This window comes from Montipora foliosa, chromosome 2, assembly GCF_036669935.1.
Source record: "Montipora foliosa isolate CH-2021 chromosome 2, ASM3666993v2, whole genome shotgun sequence".
In the NCBI taxonomy this organism is placed as follows: domain Eukaryota; kingdom Metazoa; phylum Cnidaria; class Anthozoa; order Scleractinia; family Acroporidae; genus Montipora; species Montipora foliosa.
The window spans coordinates 9,673,496-9,693,955 of NC_090870.1; the positions used below are offsets into that span (position 1 = coordinate 9,673,496).

At 39.0% G+C, this 20,460-nt stretch overlaps 1 protein-coding gene across 7 annotated transcripts in view; it reads left to right on the plus strand.

Moving 5' to 3' along the window:
• LOC137992355 (small ribosomal subunit protein mS29-like) overlaps window positions 1-20,460 on the plus strand; it is a 49,586-nt gene that overhangs the window by 684 nt on the left and 28,442 nt on the right. For 3 of the 7 annotated variants that reach the window (XM_068837653.1, XM_068837655.1, XM_068837652.1), the window contains exons 2-9: window positions 2,243-2,304; window positions 2,798-2,899; window positions 3,483-3,584; window positions 5,484-5,595; window positions 6,196-6,288; window positions 7,091-7,221; window positions 8,293-8,373; window positions 9,301-9,371. In XM_068837653.1, the coding sequence (XP_068693754.1) occupies window positions 2,243-2,304; window positions 2,798-2,899; window positions 3,483-3,584; window positions 5,484-5,595; window positions 6,196-6,288; window positions 7,091-7,221; window positions 8,293-8,373; window positions 9,301-9,371 (754 nt within the window). Of the gene's footprint in view, window positions 1-2,242; window positions 2,305-2,797; window positions 2,900-3,482; window positions 3,585-5,483; window positions 5,596-6,195; window positions 6,289-7,090; window positions 7,222-8,292; window positions 8,374-9,300; window positions 9,372-10,941; window positions 11,021-11,620; window positions 11,687-12,775; window positions 12,866-13,581; window positions 13,694-14,360; window positions 14,499-14,703; window positions 16,808-20,460 lie in introns of those variants that run through there. The other 4 variants (XM_068837650.1, XM_068837651.1, XM_068837649.1 and 1 more) reach the window with 4 other exon arrangements.

The window sequence follows — 20,460 nt, forward strand, 5'->3', positions numbered from 1 at the left end:
ATACACTTGTGCCGGTTTAGTCTAGGAGAAGAAAGAGACTGCACGCAGTCTACGCGGATATCAGTGTGCCTGTAAACTGCAGAATAATCAGAAAGACAACAAAGGTTTACATGAGAAAGGTGATAACTAGCTCATATCCAAGCTCACGGCCAGACGGCTAGGTCATTAAGTATAGTAGGTGACATCCTGTTGGCACACTAACCCATTCTAATGTGTACATGTACCCTCCAACCCTGGTGCTTCCTTTCCTTTGCAATATAAACTCCAAAGGGTAGATATTTTCTTAACATCTTTGAAGAGATTGTCCAAAGCTTTGAAATTTTGTTGGGTTCGAATTCTTTGCAGAAGAAATCTGAACCATTAGTTGCAAAAAGTCACCATGCTTTTAATAAGGATGGTGAATAGGCAAAAATGGAGTGACCAGCTCCACATTTCTCATGCTTCAGAGGACAAAGTTAGTGGTTTCTTCTCATAAAATGGTTTCTGGAGTGAGTAGACCATTAAGGAGCAAACACTACATCTTGGTTGCCCAATAAAACAGGTCATTGGTCTTCAATTTCGAGCATGAGAAGTTACAACTTTTCAGAACAAGTAAAATCCAGCAATAAAAAAGGGCAGGTATGATAGTTGACGTATATGCCAAGATTAACATTATTGGTAAAGGAGGGGTTTGTTTTATTATGACTGGAAAAGAGGGTCATTAGTGGTTAATTCTATCAGTGAGACTTGCTGCTTTTATATCAGGGTAGCATGCCAATTGCAATGAATATGGAACGAGGAACTGAACAGTTCAAAGCTGTGGTCAATAACATTGGGTCTCTTTACAGTTTTGAAGTTGGTTACTTGATTTGTTCTGTCTGGTGTTCAGCTTTGTCAAGCTTTTGATAAGAGATTCAGTCATTTCTGGAACAAGAATTTACCCCAGAAACGATTGAGCCTGGCCCAGGGTTGCTGTACACCTACCCCAGGATTGCAAACAATTAGATGCACATTTACTTCTGATAAATGTCACTTAATGTCCGACTAAGTCTGGGTGTCAACTTCATACGGGCATTACTAAACAACGAAACAGTGAAACAACTAAACAGTGAAACAGCGAAACGATGCACCAAAACACCATGTATGAGCCCACCATACATTGAATACTAACCAATAAAGGTTGGATTTGAGATTAAATATCGTTGTAGGCCTAAATAGGCCTAAAACGTTATTGCTCCTAATTCATTGAATTTAGATTAAGATTAGGATTCAGATTAATACTGAGATTAGGAGCAATAACGTTTTAGGACTAATTAGGCCTAAAACGATGTTTAATCTCAAATCCAACCTTTGTCGTTTAGTATTCAATGTATGGTGGGCCCATACATGGTGTTTTGGTGCTTTGTTTTGCCGTTTCGTTGTTTCGTTGTTTAGTAATGTCCACTTCATATGTGCAACAATGATAGAGTTAATGTAATGGTTTACAATATCTTTAAAGGGGCTATGCCACAGAAAATGATGTTATTTCATGACACCCAAAATGCCCCGAAAGTATAATGAAATGTTGCAATAACCACTTAAAACTGTTGAACAAAATAAAAGAAATACAGCAAAAGGAAAGAAAAACATGGATGGACACAAATGGACAAGACTGAAACAGATTGCATTCGAGTAATCTTGTCAGCCGCGGGGTTTTACAAGTTTATGGCAAGTTTAAGTGTCTAGTCGTTCTAGTGCTGGAGCACAAATTGGGGACACTATAGACTGAAATTAACAACTAATGCAAATCAAATCAATTTTTTTTGCTCAGAATCGTTGTGTTTGTGATGTAACAATAACTTAATCAATAAAGGGAATCCACATTACGATTTTTGAGTCTTTAAAGCTCGTGATTAACTAAAGATCTCCCCTAAACACCCTAAAATAACGTGACATAGCCCCTTTAAGTTGAGGTTGACTTAGATGCGTACTTGAGGAGAAAGAGATAGGGAGGCACTTTGTTATGATTAGTACCCTTGTTTTTTGGTCAATAATGCTAAGGAGAGGGGTACTTTAAGAGGGCACTTGGTGATGCTTATCAAAATCAGTTGCATTTCGTTACTTGCATTCCTTGACATATCTGCTGCTTTCTGGGGGATGTTTGTTCATGAGATGGATTTAACATGCACTGGTTTCAAAATGTTACTGTTTGAAAAAAAGGTGACATTTACATTGTAGTGCAATAAATATTTAATGGTCCATTTTGCTGTTTGATATTTTTCAGTGAATCCCAAGGCTGAAAAAGAATTTACTTATCAGGTTCTTACAAGATGCAAACCTGTGATGGTAAGATCATTAATTAAATTTAATGCAGCATATACAGTTAAACAGTGATAATGAAAACACCTCTGGCAGCTTTTCTTGTTGTAAAATGATGCCACAAGCAAAATCACAACAAAATTACTCATGTTAAAAATTATAGCTGAAAATAACAAAGCCGTCTTACAAGTACATCCTTAAATTCTTTTTGTGGGAAAATCATTGATAAAACTAAGTACTATTAATCAATTTCATTGATCTTTTATTTTTTGATTTTACGGAGCAAAATTTCTTAGTCACAATTAACAATAACCGGTACAATTACACACACAATTTACTCAAAACTACTCACGAGTGCCCTCAAAATTAAGTGCCCAACCCTGGAGTTGAGACAGCACATATTCTTTGGTTTTTCTTTTTTCAAGTGCACATGCTCAGAGTGGAAAACTCATCTATTAAACACAATGCAAAGGCTGCTAATTAATGGTTGTGAAAATCGCTTTCCCTTTGTTTTTAATAGAGAGAGTTCTTTAGATGTGTTAGCAGTGAAGCACATAACAGAAAGCTGATATCTGCTGACTCTGAGGAGGAATTGGTGGTTGAAATAGGAGAGATTGATCCGGTGGGTGCAAAGTTTGATTCTGCTAATAATGTACTCTTTGGAATTGCTGTGTAGAGGGTTAGGTTTTTCACATCCATAGTTGACCACAGCTTTGGCTTGTTCCTTCAGTTTGCTTTTAGTTCAATGGCCCATTTCTGAGTTGCTGCATGTCTCAGTTTCAAAGTGAGTCCTGGTGCACAACCATTCAAATGGAAATTAGTTGCGTAAAACTATACTTATGCAAATCAAACTCATTTCCCTTTCAATAGTTGGGCTCCAAGACTTTAGTTTAATATCCCATTTCCGAGTTGCTGCAATTGTTTCAGTTTCAAAGAGAGTCCTGGTGCACAACCATTCAAATGGAAATGAGTTGCTTATTCTTATGCAAATCAAACTCATTTTCCTGTCAATAGTTGAGCACCAAGACTTACTTCGAAACCAAGACAAACAGCAACTCGGAAATGGCCTATTAACTTTTTTGGTTTTTGCCACATTTTGGCGTCATATGTGATCTACTGTATCACTGAGCAAATGTAGTACGGCAACATGGAATCTATTTGTCATTTAATAGTCATGTCATTATTCATGAATTCTGCTATGTTAGGCTTCTCACACAAAGTCCAACATTGGCCAATTCTACACCATACCTGAGGACATTTCGACCAGAGTGCTTTCATACTTTTTGACAAAGAAATTCCAGTCAGAGGTATTACTTCATGGTAAAGAGTTAGTCTATAGTAATTTGGTTTCAAAAATAGATAATAATATTATTATTGTCGTGAAGACAGGTGCACCCAAAAAATTGAATGTCCTTCAAAAAATACTCTTAATGATCAAAAATAGTATGTACTTGTTGAGAGAGAAATCTCAAGCACAACTTGGAGCCATGCCAAGCTGAACTTTGCTGCCTGACCTTTGTAAAAACAAATTTATTACAACATAGCTTTTACATTACAGCTGCATTCCTTAGACCCGGCAGCCGAAGACTTAGGGGGGCTTTCCTCTGTCAGAACTGGCTGGCCAGACCCATCAGTTTTCTAAAGAAAATGCAACAGTTTGAAGGAACACTGGCATGACTATCCCTTGCAATCCTATGGCACAGGAAAAAATAACAGATTCCCATTTTTGGCTATTTTAGGGTATTTAAAGAATACCAACAAAAATCCCAAATTTGGAAGAGTGAGACAAGTCCCAATCAGGGAACTTGGTTGGGAATTCCCTGGTTGGGACTTGTCTCACTTTGCCAAATTTGGGATTTTTATTGGTATTCTTCAAAATACCTTAAAATATCCAAAAATGGGAATCTGTTATTTTTTCCTGTGTGGAGGAGTATATGATCCTCAAATTGTCTTAATTTTAGATGTCCAGTCTGGCCGGTCAGTTCTGTCAGATGTAAAGCATCCTGATTCTAAGATAAGATAAGAGAACAGAAGAAATTTATTACTATGTCATAGCGTCTTGCATACATGAAATGTGTGCTAATTGGGGATACTTATCTAAATTCTTATACAGTTTACAATAATTACAACAAAAAAATAAAATGTTTGAAAATCCAAAATCTAGAGTATTTACATAATATCTATTAATATTTGAAAAAAACAAATAATAAAAATTTAATAGAATATGGGATGGTAGTGGCTAGTGATGTGTCTAGAAAAAAAATAGGTTGTGCAGAGATGGCAGTTCTTCCATGTATTTTAAATGAGGGACGAGACATTGATAGATCTAAATGTGCTTTTTGAAAACGTGAACAGATTCAGAAGATGTTGCATGTTGTTTTCTTAAGTTTCAACCATATATTTACATGTAAGGGGACCCAGGTAGCGAATTCTATGTTTGCGGTAAGTATTAATAGTAGTTTGATATCTCAGAAGAATAAATTCTGCATTTCTTAGCCGAAGATAGTTAGTATTAAATTAGCAACAAGTATATCAGCAAATAATATAGGATGATAATATATTATTTTTGACTTTGTACACTGTGGCTAAGAGAAACATATTAATGTTATGGATGATGACCCAGGGAAGTTGGAGCGCCTGAATCATTAGGGAGCTTAAGCAACGACAACGGCGACGGCAACGAGAACGTCATCTCAAAATATAAATTTGCGTTATTTTAATCGCTTCGTGACTATATCAACGTTTTTAATATGGCAAGGGTGTGGTAATTCCTCAAAGATGACACCAGTCGAAACGGCACTCCATTTTAGGAGAGAAAATGAAAGTTTATCCCCAAGTGCTGACGTTCTTCGTAAAACCAAAAACTTGTCTATTTCACGTTGTTGTTTTGCTGACGACGGCAACGAAATGGACAAAAGTGAAAAACGCACGTGCAGGGCGTGCAAAGCTATTGTTTTTGGCCACTAAATATGCAAATTCGTGACGTTGTCGTTGCTTAAGCTCCCTATTATCAGTGAACAAATCTCTTCAATCACCAACAGGCCTGAAAGCCACTATCTCCTTACATACACCCTAAGTTGAAACTACCATTCGTGTATTACCCAGCTTCCTGTTTTATTCTGTGTTTGCAGACTATTGAAACAACATTCACTATATTTTGGCGAGAAATTTACCAATTTACCGTTTTATTTTTCTCTTTTCCAAAGTGCAACTTGACAGGAAACACAAGTTTAATGATCAGAAAACCTGCTTTACAGGTTTTGAGCCACCTCCAAGAAATGCCACAAGACAGAAGTCCACCTCCGAAATTTATTTTCTGTATCCTTTTCAACATGGCCTGTGGATAATGCTATCCATTGAACGAGTTCCAGTGGTTAGTAATAGTTGTAGCTCAAAACAACTCCGCGCGTTTAATTCGTCTGGCGTTGGATATGAGATGGTAAATAGCGCCGAGTTGGCTATAACCAGTCTCATATTCAACAAACACGAATGGAACAATTGTTTTATTAAGTACGAAATACGAGCGAAAAAAGCGAGAAAATCCGAGCGAAATCAAAAAAAAAAAAAAAACTTGATGAAGATGCGATGTTGTGTAATGCCTGGTGGTCAGACAGACGCAGGCTCATCACAAAAACATCTTTTGCCTTTCGCGTACTTCTCGACGTTGGAATTGATCTAAACCTTGCACAAAAAGGTTTTTTTTTGCTTTAGTTTAGGAAGAAATTTCGCTTTCCGGCGGAAAATTTAGCTTAGCAACGCTTAGCTAGCGCAATCAAATGCCATATAAGGTCCAACTAAGGTATGTGAGCTAATAACCGAGATTGAGTGAACCAATCAGAGCACGAGAAATGCATTAACCGCGGCTGAAAATTTAATGATTTATGTTATCCTCGCGGGTATCCTTAACTGGATTCGTAGATGGTACTGATGGATGCGGCAAGTCACTGTCTCTCGCTCACGTTATCCATTTCTGTTATTCTGCCGGATGGTTCATTCTGCCTGTACCAAGTGGTAAGATTGCTGCTCATGATATTACTCTATAGACACAAATCGTTCATGCCGTTGGAGCGGTTTTCATTTGAGGGTCGAAAGTAATTAGCGAATTGCTTTGGTTTATGATTAGTTCACTCAGTGATTGGTTCAAAGATCTCGCGCCACTTTTTCGACCAATCAGAAGTGAAACCAAAACCAATCGTGGCTCGCGCGTGCACATTTTCCCGCGCTTTGTGTTGGCTACGTGTAATTACTTCGAGTTGTGATTGGTTTACCGAATTGGCTCTGTCCTTTTTGATTGGCCAAAGTAATTACTTTGGTTTTGGCCTTACGACACTGGATTGAAAATCACTCTAAGTAACAGGATCACTTCTATCTTTCCACTATAACCCGCACTCTAAAGATACATTTTAAGGAGGCGGCTATGGTCCAGTGGTTAGGCGTTGGGTCTGTATGCGGTTGCCCCGGGTTCAAATCCTGTTCTAACCTCTGGGGCCCGTTTCTCGAAAGTCCCGAAAACACCTTTGCATCAGATCTGCTTCAATGTTTGATTTTTCAGTCACAAACCCGAACAGCACTTTGGTTCTCGTTGCGAGTTTTGACTTCGTGACTCCTAAAACACCTCGGTCATGTAGAACAGTACCAATACCACTTGCGCGCCCGTTTAAGCAATACAACCACTCGCCTTCCTCTCACGGCGTCAATTTGTTAAATTTATTTCATCTATCAGCTGTAAGTTTATTGTCGTCTCCCGAATTAGCAATAGAGTCTTATTTAACCTTTTTTGCCTCTCCTTGCCTCATTTTTGGTTTCCTTGCAGTCTTTAACTGGGTGCATGGAGAATCTGAGTTGCAGATGTCAATATTTCACGAGGGAAGGTTTGACCAGCCTAAACAAGCAACTGCGTGGCTTCAAATGTGTCGGATGATAAATAGCAAGTTTTTTACAGAGGTAAAAATAACTAGTAATCCGCGATAAGCTGATCGTCGAAATTCTTGATTTCATTGATTTTTTAGCACTACGCTAATCTCAGCGTGGCTCATTCTCAGCAAACCATTTGAGTGAGGCAGTGAATGAATGAATGACTAAACGAACAAACGAATACTGTGTTTCAGCGAACTATTTGGCGGATCCTTGAGGCTGCTGTTTTCTAGTTCGTCATACACTATGCCAGCGTTTACACGAATGCGGTTTCACATCGACACGTTTTCAAGACTTCGAAACCGCGTCAAAATCGATGCGGTATAGAAGTGTTTACACGGAACCATTTTCGCTGGAAAATCAAAGTCGTGATAGTATATATAAGCAATCGCTGCACTACGTGTACGTGCTGAATTCACCATTTTGAATCGAACAATGCAAATTTCGCGCCACAATAGTAACCGTATTCAAATCGATGCCGTTTCGCTGTTTATACGACAGATAAATCCGTATTGTTTTGTAAACGTTCCACTTTTGGCAGCCTTTTCAAATCGACCCGGTTTCGCTGATGTTCTCGATCGGTGTCATATAAACACAAGGCTTAACCGCATCGAAAACGCGATGCAGTTAATGAAACCGCATTCGTGTAAACGCTGCCTATAGCAAAAAGTAATGGTTCGAACCAATCAAAATTGTGTCACTTGTACAATCACATGAATTTAAATAGCCGATGTTTTAAGCGCGGGAAAACCCGGTGAGTGTTAAGGAGCGGTATTAGTCTGCAGAATTGCTTGTGTTCTGACTTGCAGAACGGTATAAATTTAAAATTGCGAACCATTCTCAAAAAGCACACTTTGAATATTTCTTTTAGTAATGTAATTTTCGCTAGTCGGCCACACGCATAACATTCTGCAATCTTGCCCCGTTGCACCTTCGCGTGATTAAATAAACATAGTTTTACGTTACTTTGCATTTGATTGGTTGAGAGAGTTGCGCGCGGTTAATTGTAAGGAATCAGAAAACAGTAACAAATAGCAAACAGTATTAGTCGCAAATTGCTGTCTCTTTTCGATTTAAAACGATGTTTTAATATCCTTGTAGCTCAAGACAAACCAACAATACTTATTTGGTAAACGAGACAGCACAAAACAAGGAGAGATTTTGGGGAAAATTATCGATATGGTAAGAGCAAGATGTTTTAGATGTACACATAAAAATCTTCAAGGAAACGGCATGTTTGACGTCTTAAAATGTATTTAGATGTGTTGAAAGTACTTAACATGCGTATGACGACCATAAAAACTAGTCCAAAATTTACTTAATCTAGAGGCGTTGATACATTACCGAAAAAATCTTCTGTACATCAATAACCACTAACCCCTCCCCCAATTTCAATGTTGAAAAACGCTTCATGGTCACTGTTACGTGGTTACAACATTGAAGGGGGGGGGGGGGGGGGGTGTAGTGGAATCAGGGGCGAAACAGATCGGGAATTCAAGCATGGGATTAAATTCGCGGCGTTTGTTTTAGCGAGTTCAATTTATGGCGCGCGCGCGAAATTGAACTTGAAAAAAGAAGGAGCAGTCCGACAAAACTAGGTTAGTAAGATAACCCTCATATCTCTAGCTTCTAGATTTTTGTATTAAGCAACAAACACATACTTTCATTTTAGTGGGCTGTGCTGTTTAAGACGGCCTGCTAAATGCGCAAATCACGGCTGGCGTAATATTTGAGACATATTTAACAATTCTGTCATGAGCGCGTGTTGGATGAATTGGTAAATAGCCAAGGAGGGGCGAAATCCCGAGGATATATAACCAATCTCGCATCCAACTAGCATGGATGGAATGATTGTTTTGTTAAATTTGATTTAAATGTGAACCGTTTCACTTTTTTTAAAACAACCGTAAGTTGTTGCAATTAAAATTACCGGCACAATCAGTTTCCATATAAGGTCATGCGGTATATTGGGTGATTGAATACCGAGATTGACTGAGCCAATCAAAAGGCTAGGAACGCAATATCTGCGATTGAGAATTTAATAAAGTTACAAAGGTGAGTAAAAGAATACGCCTATATCTCCTCGTGTATTCTTTTTTTTAATTTTAGGGTCTTCAAAGAACAAACTATGCTACAGATGCCGTCGGAATAATCCTTAAGGAAATAAAAAGTAATTCCAGGTTGGTGGGCGCACAAATCTTGAAAAAAGTAAGCCGCGAGTCGTACATTATTGTGTTGCTTTCGATGAAGATGTCTTACAGTCATCGAAACTGTCAACACGAAAAATCATTTTCTTTATGGGCCATTTTAAAGGCCCAACTTTAACCGATCGACAGGCTTTTCGACCGTGTGTTTTTGTTTTGGAAATTCGCATTGCTTTTCGTAGCGATCTGATTGGACGAATTTTAGCTTTGGCGGGATTTTCATGTATGAAAATTGTTCCCTGAACTACTAAATCATGCAGTTTTATAGACAAGATCTAGACACGGTAATGACAATTATCCGTACCGGAAAATAAAATCTTAAAGAGCATTTTTTCCTCTCTACCCAAGAATGTAAGAAGCCTTTTTTCTACAAAGGAACTTTTTCTCTTGAGGACTAACTATGTCCTCTGTCTTGCACCTTGGACAGAGACTTGGGGTCTCTAATACCCTGCAAGCAGTTGATTTTTCCTATGCTTCTCGAGAGAGAAAGCACTGTGAGCAACCGTTAGTTTCTTTGAATGAGCCACCGTCCAGCGCCAAGTACGATTAAATGAAATTTTGTTAGGAAACTTGTTTTGGCGCCTGCGCATGCGTTCAGCTACGTGACTGCTGCATTTGGGCGAGCCTGCTGTGTTGTGATTCCGCGAAATTAGACGAAGTGATGTCAACTACATCACGTGAGGTGTGACGTACTTCGCCCATGCTCAATGGAAAATCAAACGGTTGCTCGCAGTGATTTCTCTCTCGGGAAGCGTAGGAGAAAGCAACTTCTCGCAAGGTAGGTCTCTCGCGCTTGGTGCAGCTGGCGCTATTATAACTGACATATCACCTGTAATGTTCCAGTTACACTGGCTGCCTGTTAAGTACAGGATTGTTTTTAATATAATTATAATTACATTTAAGACCTTACAGAGCAATGGCCCTTTTTATAGTAGTCAGCTTTTTCATCTTAGGCGACGTCGACCGTCGTACCTACTTGCGCCGCCACTTGAAATAACAAGAACGACAACAGGAGTCAGATCTTTTGCTTCTACCGCGCCTGCCTTATGAATTGCTCTACCACCCAACCTTAGGATTGAGAACAATTTCTACAATTTTAAGGAAGCACTGAAAACTCATCTTTTGAAAATATAGCTCATCAATAAATTTTAGTATGTTTTTATTATAATTGTATTTTAAGTAGCATTAATCTAATGCCCCGTTCACACCAAACCTTACCCATATTTTTAACATGTTTAGTTAAACCCGTTCTTTTAAAATCATGTATATTGATTTTTGTCGAGTGTGAATTTAGCACAGATCAAAGCATGTATTGAATCTCGCCTGAATCTCATGTAAAAGGCAGTCCTACATTTTTCTGTTACTGATTTTCATTTTGTTAAAGCCAGTTCAATTAAACATGTCTTGGTGTGAATGAGGTATACGTCTTGCTATGTATTTAGCTTTCTCGTGGAATTATAGGCGCTTCTGTTGTCCAGTGGACAAAAGAATGGGCACAAAGTCAAATAATAGTTTCACACCGTTCAGCTCTTCTTTCATTTTATAGTTTGCGGGTCTTATATGCTGTCAATGAATTCAATGGCTTTTTCTTGAGAACCTCCTTGAAAGATGCCAATCAAAAATATGTAAGTATGACGTCGCGCCACTTTACAGTCGGACTATTGACTGCGGCCGGATTCACACGGTACTGGACAAATTTTCTACCTGTTGAAAATTCGTGCATTTAGGGGTTCCGTTCACACGGAAGCACGCTAAACGTACGAAAATTTAGACGCCTCGCCGTTCAAAAATTTAAACGTTCAAATCGGGGACGAAGTTTTAGCCGGTACGGTCAAAAATTTAACGCGCGTGCTGTGAACACCTTGACCGTCTAAATTTTTGCCCAGCAAAGGCGTGGTTGCATAGAAGCGTGGTAACTCAGCTACTATGGTTAGCCCTTCTCTTTCTTGACGCCATTTTGGATTACGTAAAGTAGTACTGTGGCCCGGGTTGCTCGAAGCATGGTTAGCGCTAACCAGCGTAAAATACCATGGAAACCTATCGGTTTTGATACCTCTTAACCAACGGTTAGCGCTAACCGGGCTTCGAGCAACCGGCCCCAGATTGATTGATCTAACCAGAGTAGTTTTCGTTAGATTTTGTGTTTCAATAATTGCGCCAGCGTTTGAACGTTCCCTGAAGAAATGGAACTGTGTTCAATTTTCTTTTCCTTTTTCTTTGTGTAGATAAAACCCAAAAGGTTAAGTTTGGTGCATCACTTTACAGAACTGTTAGATTCAAAAAACGGATTGGTAAGTAGTAGGTAGCTTAAAATTGCCTATCACGCATTTTTTTTACCTTTTAGAGGAAAAGTCGATAACATTTTTCAAAAATTATTCGAGAATTCCACGTCCTTAATGTTTCTTGGCACATTCAAGTGGTAAAGTGGTGCTATGATAAAAAAATAAAATCTTTTTTTTTCTTTGGATTTCCAACCTATGTTAACTAAACACGCAGGCCCGGTTCAAACGTCGACCTTTTCATGTGCCGAATCTAATGCAAATGAGAAAAATCTATTGTTTTCGCTCATTTGCTTGAGATTCGGCACATGAAAATTTCGACGTTTGAACCGGGCCTAAGGTGACACAAGTTTAAAGCCTTAATTCAACAAAGATGCTGTTGGATTCACCGTTTGCTTCTTCTGTAGCGATATATCGATAAATAAGCGCACGGACTAGTGCTAGATAAACGTTGTATTACCTTACCTGTGGTGAACTGTCGTTCTTTTGCCTCAGCGTGGTATTTCGAGCGATTTTGAAAATTTCGAGTTCGCTGTTAAAGCATTCCCAGTTGGTCGATATGCACACCAAGAGATTTCTTAAATGAGATCTGCTTCACTGGATGGTCATTTATACTGAATGTTGCATGTTGGGAAGTACATGCGCACTACTCGGTCTCTTAACGACGTATCCATGTCCGTTACCATAGTAACAACCGCGGCTACAGCCTGGGACTAAATACAAGGCTTTCTTGAATCAAATGTGGATGTCGTGTTGAAACAGTTTGCCACACCAGCAGTCAACATCGTTCAACGTTGTTCAACTCAATCGAAGGGATGTTGATGCAAATGTTGAAGCCGGACCTTAACTGCATGGATAGTTTGTTTGCTCTGGAGATCACGGAAAAGTCTTCACACAACAACTACCGAAAAAAATAAAATAAGAAATACATGCGTGATGCCTTTAAACTTTAAATGACAGTTTGACGAAGGGTTGTGGCATCCAAAAAAAACTCTCGAAGACTTTTCGTCGTTACTGAAAAACAATTGATAGTCTTGTTCTGCGACGCGACTTGGATAAAATCTCAAGACAACAGTATCTAATTTCCACTTTTTCCTTCAGAAGAAGGGAGCTATGGTGTTCGCGTTATCCAGGACTGGAATGGAGAGAAGCCACATCCAGTCTTGTGAAGTCGAAGATCTTATCGGAAAGGTAAACATAAACGATGAAAAGGTAAAACTGAAAATAATGATAATCCTTTTAGAGAAGTGTTTTGTATTTCCCTTTTTTTCAAATCGGCGGAGTTATGGCCTTTAACTAGGCAGTTCTGTTAAGAAATCACAAAGCAACTATTGCACGGACTTCGAAACTGCAAAGGAAAACTTAATTTTAAAATGCAATTTAGCGACGTCGAGCGCACCGAAAGGACGAAGTAATCTTGGGGTGAATTGGCTGGTAAAACGTTTCCCACGAGCAGAGGTTTCTGCTTCTTTCTGCATTCGTTGGACTGACGAGTGTGGGAAAAGAGACCGGCCTCTGCCATGGGTCGAAACTGACTTTTATACAACTGCCGTCCACGACCTTGGGTAAATGGGTTAAACAAAGCAGCTGAAAGCTTCACGCCAAAAAAATGTCTGTCGAGCATACATAATTTAAGTTACCAACAAGACACGTGCACGCGAGCAAAAAGGGTTATACTCCTGGCCCCAGCTGTTCGAAGGGTGGATAGCGCTGTCCACTGGATAAATCACTATCCACTGGATAACTCAATTGGATTTGCTAGTGTTTATCCACTGGATAGTGATTTATCCAGTGGATAGCGTTATCCACCTTTTGAACAACCGAGGCCTGAACTAAAATTCCACATAAAACTTTGTCGTTGTAATTTTAATTGAACTTAACTTAAACGGTATGTACACTTTCCACAGACCGGTTTATCAGCAGTGGAGAATTTCACCGCTGTGGAGGTACCTCGTTACAGCCAAGAAGAACTCGAATCTTGCCTTCAGTTTTACAGGAAAAGAGGAATCCTTTCGAAAGGTAACCTCTTCCTGCTTACAAAATTGACATCGCGCCATCGTTTGCGCGCGCTGCTGCCTCTAGTAGCGTAGCCAATCAAAATGCAGGATTTGCATTAGTCCACTAGTTGGGTGATACTAATTAACAATTATTCCATGCGAACGCGTTGGATATGAGATGATAGATAGCCAACGACGCGCGTAGCGCCGAGTTGGCTATAATCATCTCATATCCAACAAGCGCGAGTGGAATAATTGTTTTATTAAAAAACGCCCCCAAAATATAGAAAAATAGACTAAAATAAAAATAAAAAGGCTCAAAAAATCACGCATATGCTTGCCGTGTTTGTAGATCATGGTATAATGGCTCATAACCCATGACGACTTAGCCAATCAAAGCTCTGGAATTGCATTATCCAATGATCCAGTTTTTAATAATGAACATTATTCAAGTGCACGAGTCAAGTGTATTTAGGGCTGGGCACTATAGCTAGTCACTACAGAGGAAAGAACCAACCGACAAACTCAAACAACACTGGACGCAGAGTCTGTGAAGCGAAGCCGGGACACATTGGTTTGAGATGGGTGTTCTCATCTCTGAGCCATCCAGCTAGCTCAACTTCGTGCTCTCCCCTCCCCCGCCTCCGTGGTCGGCCACGTGTTAATCTCTTTTTATTTCACGTTTTCAGATGTAAACTCACGCCTTATAAAAGAAATAAGCTTCCTTACAGATTACGAGCCAAAGCTCGTCAGTGACTTATGCCGTCGTGGATGAACTTTAACCCCGTAATTTTGTAAATAAAGGTATTTGAACACTTTGTAATCAACATTTTGTGTTTTTCTTGTGATTTTTTTTCGACCCACGGCTACTGCAACGGCAGTCAAACACTAAACGCCAACGAGAAGTACAGTGCTGTACCTCGTTGCTGCCAAAGGCTGCAACAAAAGAGGACTATATGAGTGTGTTTCTCATAAAGATCACATTTCTTGCGGGTGTCCCTCTTACATGTATAATTCTGTTTGTAAATACAGCCTTTGCTGTGGCTGAACAGCTCAACAAACTGCTCCCTCATCTGCAGTACATCATCTGCAGACAGGTGAACAGCAGAGGCCAACAAATTCTTCATTGCCTGAGCCACCCAAGGAGGGAGGATCGTCCAAAAGCTGTTGAGTGCAAGCAGTGCCTATTCGAGTTTCTTGGGAGCCCAATTATTGTGCCATTGGACATTGTATTAGAGCATGAAGAAAGATGTATCCAGATCCGAATAACAAAGAGAAACAGCTACCAGCAGTTGTATTATGGTTGTATTATGGTGCAGTTCCTTATTTCACTAGTGTCCGTTTCCACCACCTCACAAAAGTTACTTTTCTACATTTTGCACCACGAGTAGGTGTTTCTTGTCAGAATCACGTGGTCATGTTCGAATCATGACGGGCGAATCATGTTTCAAAAACCCGGGCCTATACACTGCCCTGAAATCGGCCGTGGAACAAACTTACGCAGTCTCAATGTAGTATTCTTTAGCAGGAGCTTGAATTTGATGCGTGACTACATTCTGTTTGTAATCTATTCCAAAGTCGAAGTTCATAATTAGCCATGTTGGAAACAAGCAGGGTAGAAGTATAGTGTTTGTTTGGGTCGAAAAATAATGCCAGTCTCTTAAAGACCACCCAAGCATTAGTCAGAATATCAACTTTCATTCGGCGTGATTGCAAAAAGGGTGGCGTGGACGTCTCAAATATTGCTTGTATGGAAACCGTACAAAGCTCTCCAAAATCACATCTTTTCAAAATTGAATCACATCTTTGTGTTTTAAATAAGAACCCTGACATTTGGTGAACTTACCAACTTTTAGCTGTTATTTTAGGTGTCATGCTCATTTTTTCAAATTAATTGATTGTAGTTAGTTATTCCCATTACACTGTCCGTTTAGAACATGGCTAATTACCAATGTTGTTGTTCCTTTTTTCGCCATGAGCAAAGTCCGTTGTTAGCATTACTATTAGATAATATTACAGTAAACGACTTAACCAACAAAAGGAACATTAGACTGGGGGATCCGTCGTTCATCTCATTTTCGGCCTTGGAGCATCAACACCAGTTTTATAAGGATCATGGCACCATAGTTAATGCATTGAGATGGTTATGAAACTCGACAAGTTCCTTTGTTTCATGTTTTTGTCCTTATTTTTCGCCTTGACCCTGCACAAAACACACCTTTTTTCAAGAACATAACCAATCAAATCCTTCGATTAAATTATGCGCAACTAATTTGCAAACCCGTACGAAGCGAAAACAAAAGATTGTGCAGGGTCACGGTCAATTCAACATCGATTGCGAAAACATTGTTCTCGCTTTTGAAGGTTCTAAGGTTTCATAACCGGTCCCTCGATTAACTATGATGGCACACAACTCACGCCACCTGCAGATTGCAAAAGTGAGAAATGAAGACTCACAAGCAGGGTCAACAACTAAGAAGTAAAAAATACGTCTTCCCAAAGCTAGAATTTTTAAAATCAAATGTATGAATTTAGCAGACGTTCCTGGATCCACGTGTAAAACTACAAGTGTAGGACGTCGGCCGGAGCCTTGTTTAAATCATTTATTAAATATTTATTGAATTTGAATGCTATTACAAGAATGAAATTTGTAAAGATGATTTACACGAAATGGATAGTAGTAATATAAAAAAAGTTTCAACTTGTGGTAGAGTTCAGTTACAGAGAGCAGAAGAAGAGAGCTTAAACACGAGTAAGAGCTAGGAATTCGAGGACAGTGACATCGTAGTGACAGGAAAAAAGTAGGTGTGGTGAAAAAAAAATGCTCGTGCATTTTCCTAATACTGTTTACTATATTTCCGGTAACCCTCATGACTGGGGTTAAGGGAGTTTTGTTGCTGTTATGTGCAATCTAGTTTTGAGATATGACCAACTGAAAGGATCTGGATGATCTACGTGTTTGAGTAATAAGTTTAATATTGTAAATGCGGGATTCAAATGTGCAATAGTTATGGCATGATTTCGAGTGTTGCCATAGACCCTATGCAAAAATGGCTGTCTTTAAATTATTCTTATGTTCATATTCAAAATAACCCAACTAAGCTCGTTTTTGAGACAAAATTCCGAAGAGTTTGTTATTGCGAACGAGGTTAGTTGGGCTATTTTGAATATGAACAAAAGAATAATTTAAAGGCAGCCATTTTTGCATAGGGTCTATGTATATCTTACCCCGGTGGCATCCCTGCAAAAATGTTTCGTGATATCGAATACAAATAAAGTTCTTCAAATTCTTAATCAAATGTTTTGATTTTGCAACAAACAGAGCATCAGTTTACAATTGAGTGTTGGAAAACCAAATCCAAGCGATACATTATTGCGCGTCACAAACCACACAGACAATCGAGTGAACTAGGAGGGAGGGGGCGTCTCCAAAGACCATTTCGCGGATACGGCCGCCATTTTGATTTCTTTTGTTTCAAATAGCTATTATGGGATGCCGAGGGGGCAAATACTTATTAATTTGCCCCTTGAGCATCCCACAATGTCTTTCGAAACAATAGAAATCAAAATGGCCACCGTATCTGCTAAAAGGTCTAAGGAAATGCCAGTGTGACGTCACGGCTTGCTTCGCTGACTTTTAAAATGGCGCCCAATGTAGAATTATTCATGGGTATTCTGATAGGTTTACTTAGACTTGTCAATACTGGTCTTAGGTCTTAGTTTTCAAGATTTTTATGGAGTCTTGGGTCTTAGTTTTCAGGATTGGCAGAGCGTCTTAGGTCTTAGTTTTCGAGATTTGGAGGGTTTCTTAGGTCTTAGATTTGGAGATTTGTAGGGGGTCTTAGGTCTTAGTTTTCGAGATTTTTAGGGGGTCTTAGGTCTTAGGGTTTAGTGAGACTCTGTGGCTGCGTGATTTGATATATCTTAGGTCTTAGTTTTCGAGATTTGGAGGGGGTCTTAAGATTTCCAGAACAATTTTCGAAAATATTAAGGAGAAAAAAAAGATCAAACAGAGAAGAGAACAAACGTAGCTCACTCAGTACAAACAACGACTTTGGCAAATGAAACTGGTTATCAATAATTATCAAACTCCAGTAATTCCGGACTAACTTCCGTGGCTGGCTCAGATCTCTGACATCTTTATTCGGACATCCGCGAGTTACCATCGTCACCGGTGGCTTAGTTGGTTGAGCATCGGGCTGCCATGCGGGAGATCGTGAGTTCGACTCCGGCCGGACCAACACTCAGGGTCTTTAAATAACTGAGGAGAAAGTGCTGCCTTTGTAATTACGTCCGCAAATGGTTAGACTTTCAAGTCTTCTCGGATAAGGACAATAAGCTGGAGGTCCCGTCTCACAAATAACTTCCATGTTCATTAGTTCCCTGTGGGACGTTTAAGAACCCACACACTATTCGAGAAGAGTAGGGGATGAAGTACCCGGTGTTGTGACTGTCCTCTGTGTGTATATGGTGGGTGGGTATAGTAGGTCCACATCAGCTGAATAGCTGCCAAAACTTAAACCTGCTTAACAAATAAATAACAAACTTCATCACGGTCCATCTGCTCAGTCATCCACTGGTCTTTTCACCTTCGACATCACGAATTCGCGGCCGATATATCGGGTCGGGATTTTCGGTTTTTCGGATTTAGAAATCTTTTTTTTTTTGGGAATGATTTATCGAACAGCAATAACATAACAAAGCACGAATTAAAACAACAGACAACAGTGCTGCACATGCGGCATGTATTTTGTACATTTCTTTGCTGTCTTCGGCACGTGAGCACTCGGCGGTTTCATTCTCTGTTTTCGCTTCATCGCCGTTCTCAACTATCGCGTGACTGAACTGTTCAAACCGTCGACCATGTGAAAGAGGTTTGAAAGCGAATCCTGTATGCAAATAGGCGGCGTTCGATTCACTGCAATTTAATAATCAAAAACCCACTCAGACAAGCACATATATTTTTAGTTTTTGTTTTATTTGACAGTAAAATTCACAAGCACTTTCAACTATGCCTCAGGGCTAAAACGATAGAGATTCGCTATCGTGCAGGCAATCTTGTTTAGAAGTTTTTTTTTCCCTCTACATATCACAATTTCTTACTCAATTATCTACGCAAATATAAACTCGTGGATCGAGATAATTGTTAATATATGGAAATACAGGAATTTTCCTCAAGCTAAGGCACTATCTCCCATTAACACAACTTAGCGGACAACTTTATTATAACTTGATATTTCCATATCTATCATATGCTGCACTTGCTTGGGGTACCTCTTGTGCATCGCTTCTCAAGAAAGTTCAAGTTACACAAAACCATATTATCCGTGTCATGTTCTATGCTACTCTTTATGGTGAAAATGCACATTGGACCTACTCACATTACAGAACATTTTTACACTACGTTTTCTTCAGTTCTCCTACCAATAGAATAAAAAGCGACTCCCCTCCATTTTCGACAACCACTTTCGTTATGCCAGTGATGTTCACAAATATAACCCTAGATATACGTCAAAAGGTAACTTCTATAAAGCACTTTCTAGGACTAATATTGGAAATACAACGTGGTCTGCTTTAGCAATCAACCCCCGCATTAGCAAGAATTACCACACGATTTTAAAGATCTCAGTCTCCCTATTTTCCCCAAAAAACTTGAGTACAACAGTATTTACTATCGAAGCAAATTAACGTCAAAGCCATTTCAAATCTCTAAATTTTTTGACTAAGTAATACTAAATCGTAAGTGTATGTGTAGTGTGTGTCATGTGTGACTAGGTGATACTAAATACTAAATAGATCTTAATAGCCTGTGTGTCTTGAGTATGTAGGTGGATGTCTAATAATAATAATAGTGAACTTTATTAAAGTCTCAAGTCTTATAGCTCTAGCACAGTGCCTTACTAATTGGGGAGACTGTATATATATTTAGTATAAACACACAGGTGATTATACAAAATCGCGCGCTCTCATTGGCTCGCTATCTCGGATTATCAGCCGATAATCACCTCGACGGACAAAATGGCTGCCAGTAGTCGTTTTGCCACTGTAAGTGAAGATGATTTCGCGTTGAAATAGATATTTTTTCTCTTTTTTGAAATAATCACCTGTGTATTTATACTAAAACAATTATTCGCCTCAGGCTCAGTGATTATCGGTGAATATTCACCGATAATCACTTCGCCTTCGGCGAATAATTGTTAAATAACTCTAAATTCACATTAAAACTCTGAATTTGAAACTCTAAATTTTAGTTCTAAGAAAAAATACTTAATAGATAGTAATTATAGTGTTATTATTTTTTCCTAACCGAAAGAACTGCTCGGGTTATGAAGATGGTGATTACTAGTCAGCTCTTTTTCGAATTACCTTGAAGAACGGAGCAGTTTCGCTACATATCTTAACTCAAAAGCCACTGGTCACACACACACAAAAAAAACAAAAACAAAAAGTAGAACGTAAATTACTTTTGGAGAAAGTTAAGTTGTAGGAGGTTTTCATGTTGGTGGACGAAAACAAAATATCTTTCATTAGCTTCTTTTGTTCGTCCACCAGAAGTTGTACTTTTCTCTATTTTGTTATTGGTGTCTCAAGAGGTTTGTTGAAAACCTCCTATATTTCATTATTTGTGGCTTTATCTTTCAGTCTTGAAAGGTGTCTAACGAATTTATAATTGGATAAATGTTTGTTGGGAATATTGTCTTCGCAATTCACTCTGCTCTGGTCTTTCATATACCGGATCCGAAATAATTAATGTCCATAGAACAAAAGAACAACGCGAACATAATAATA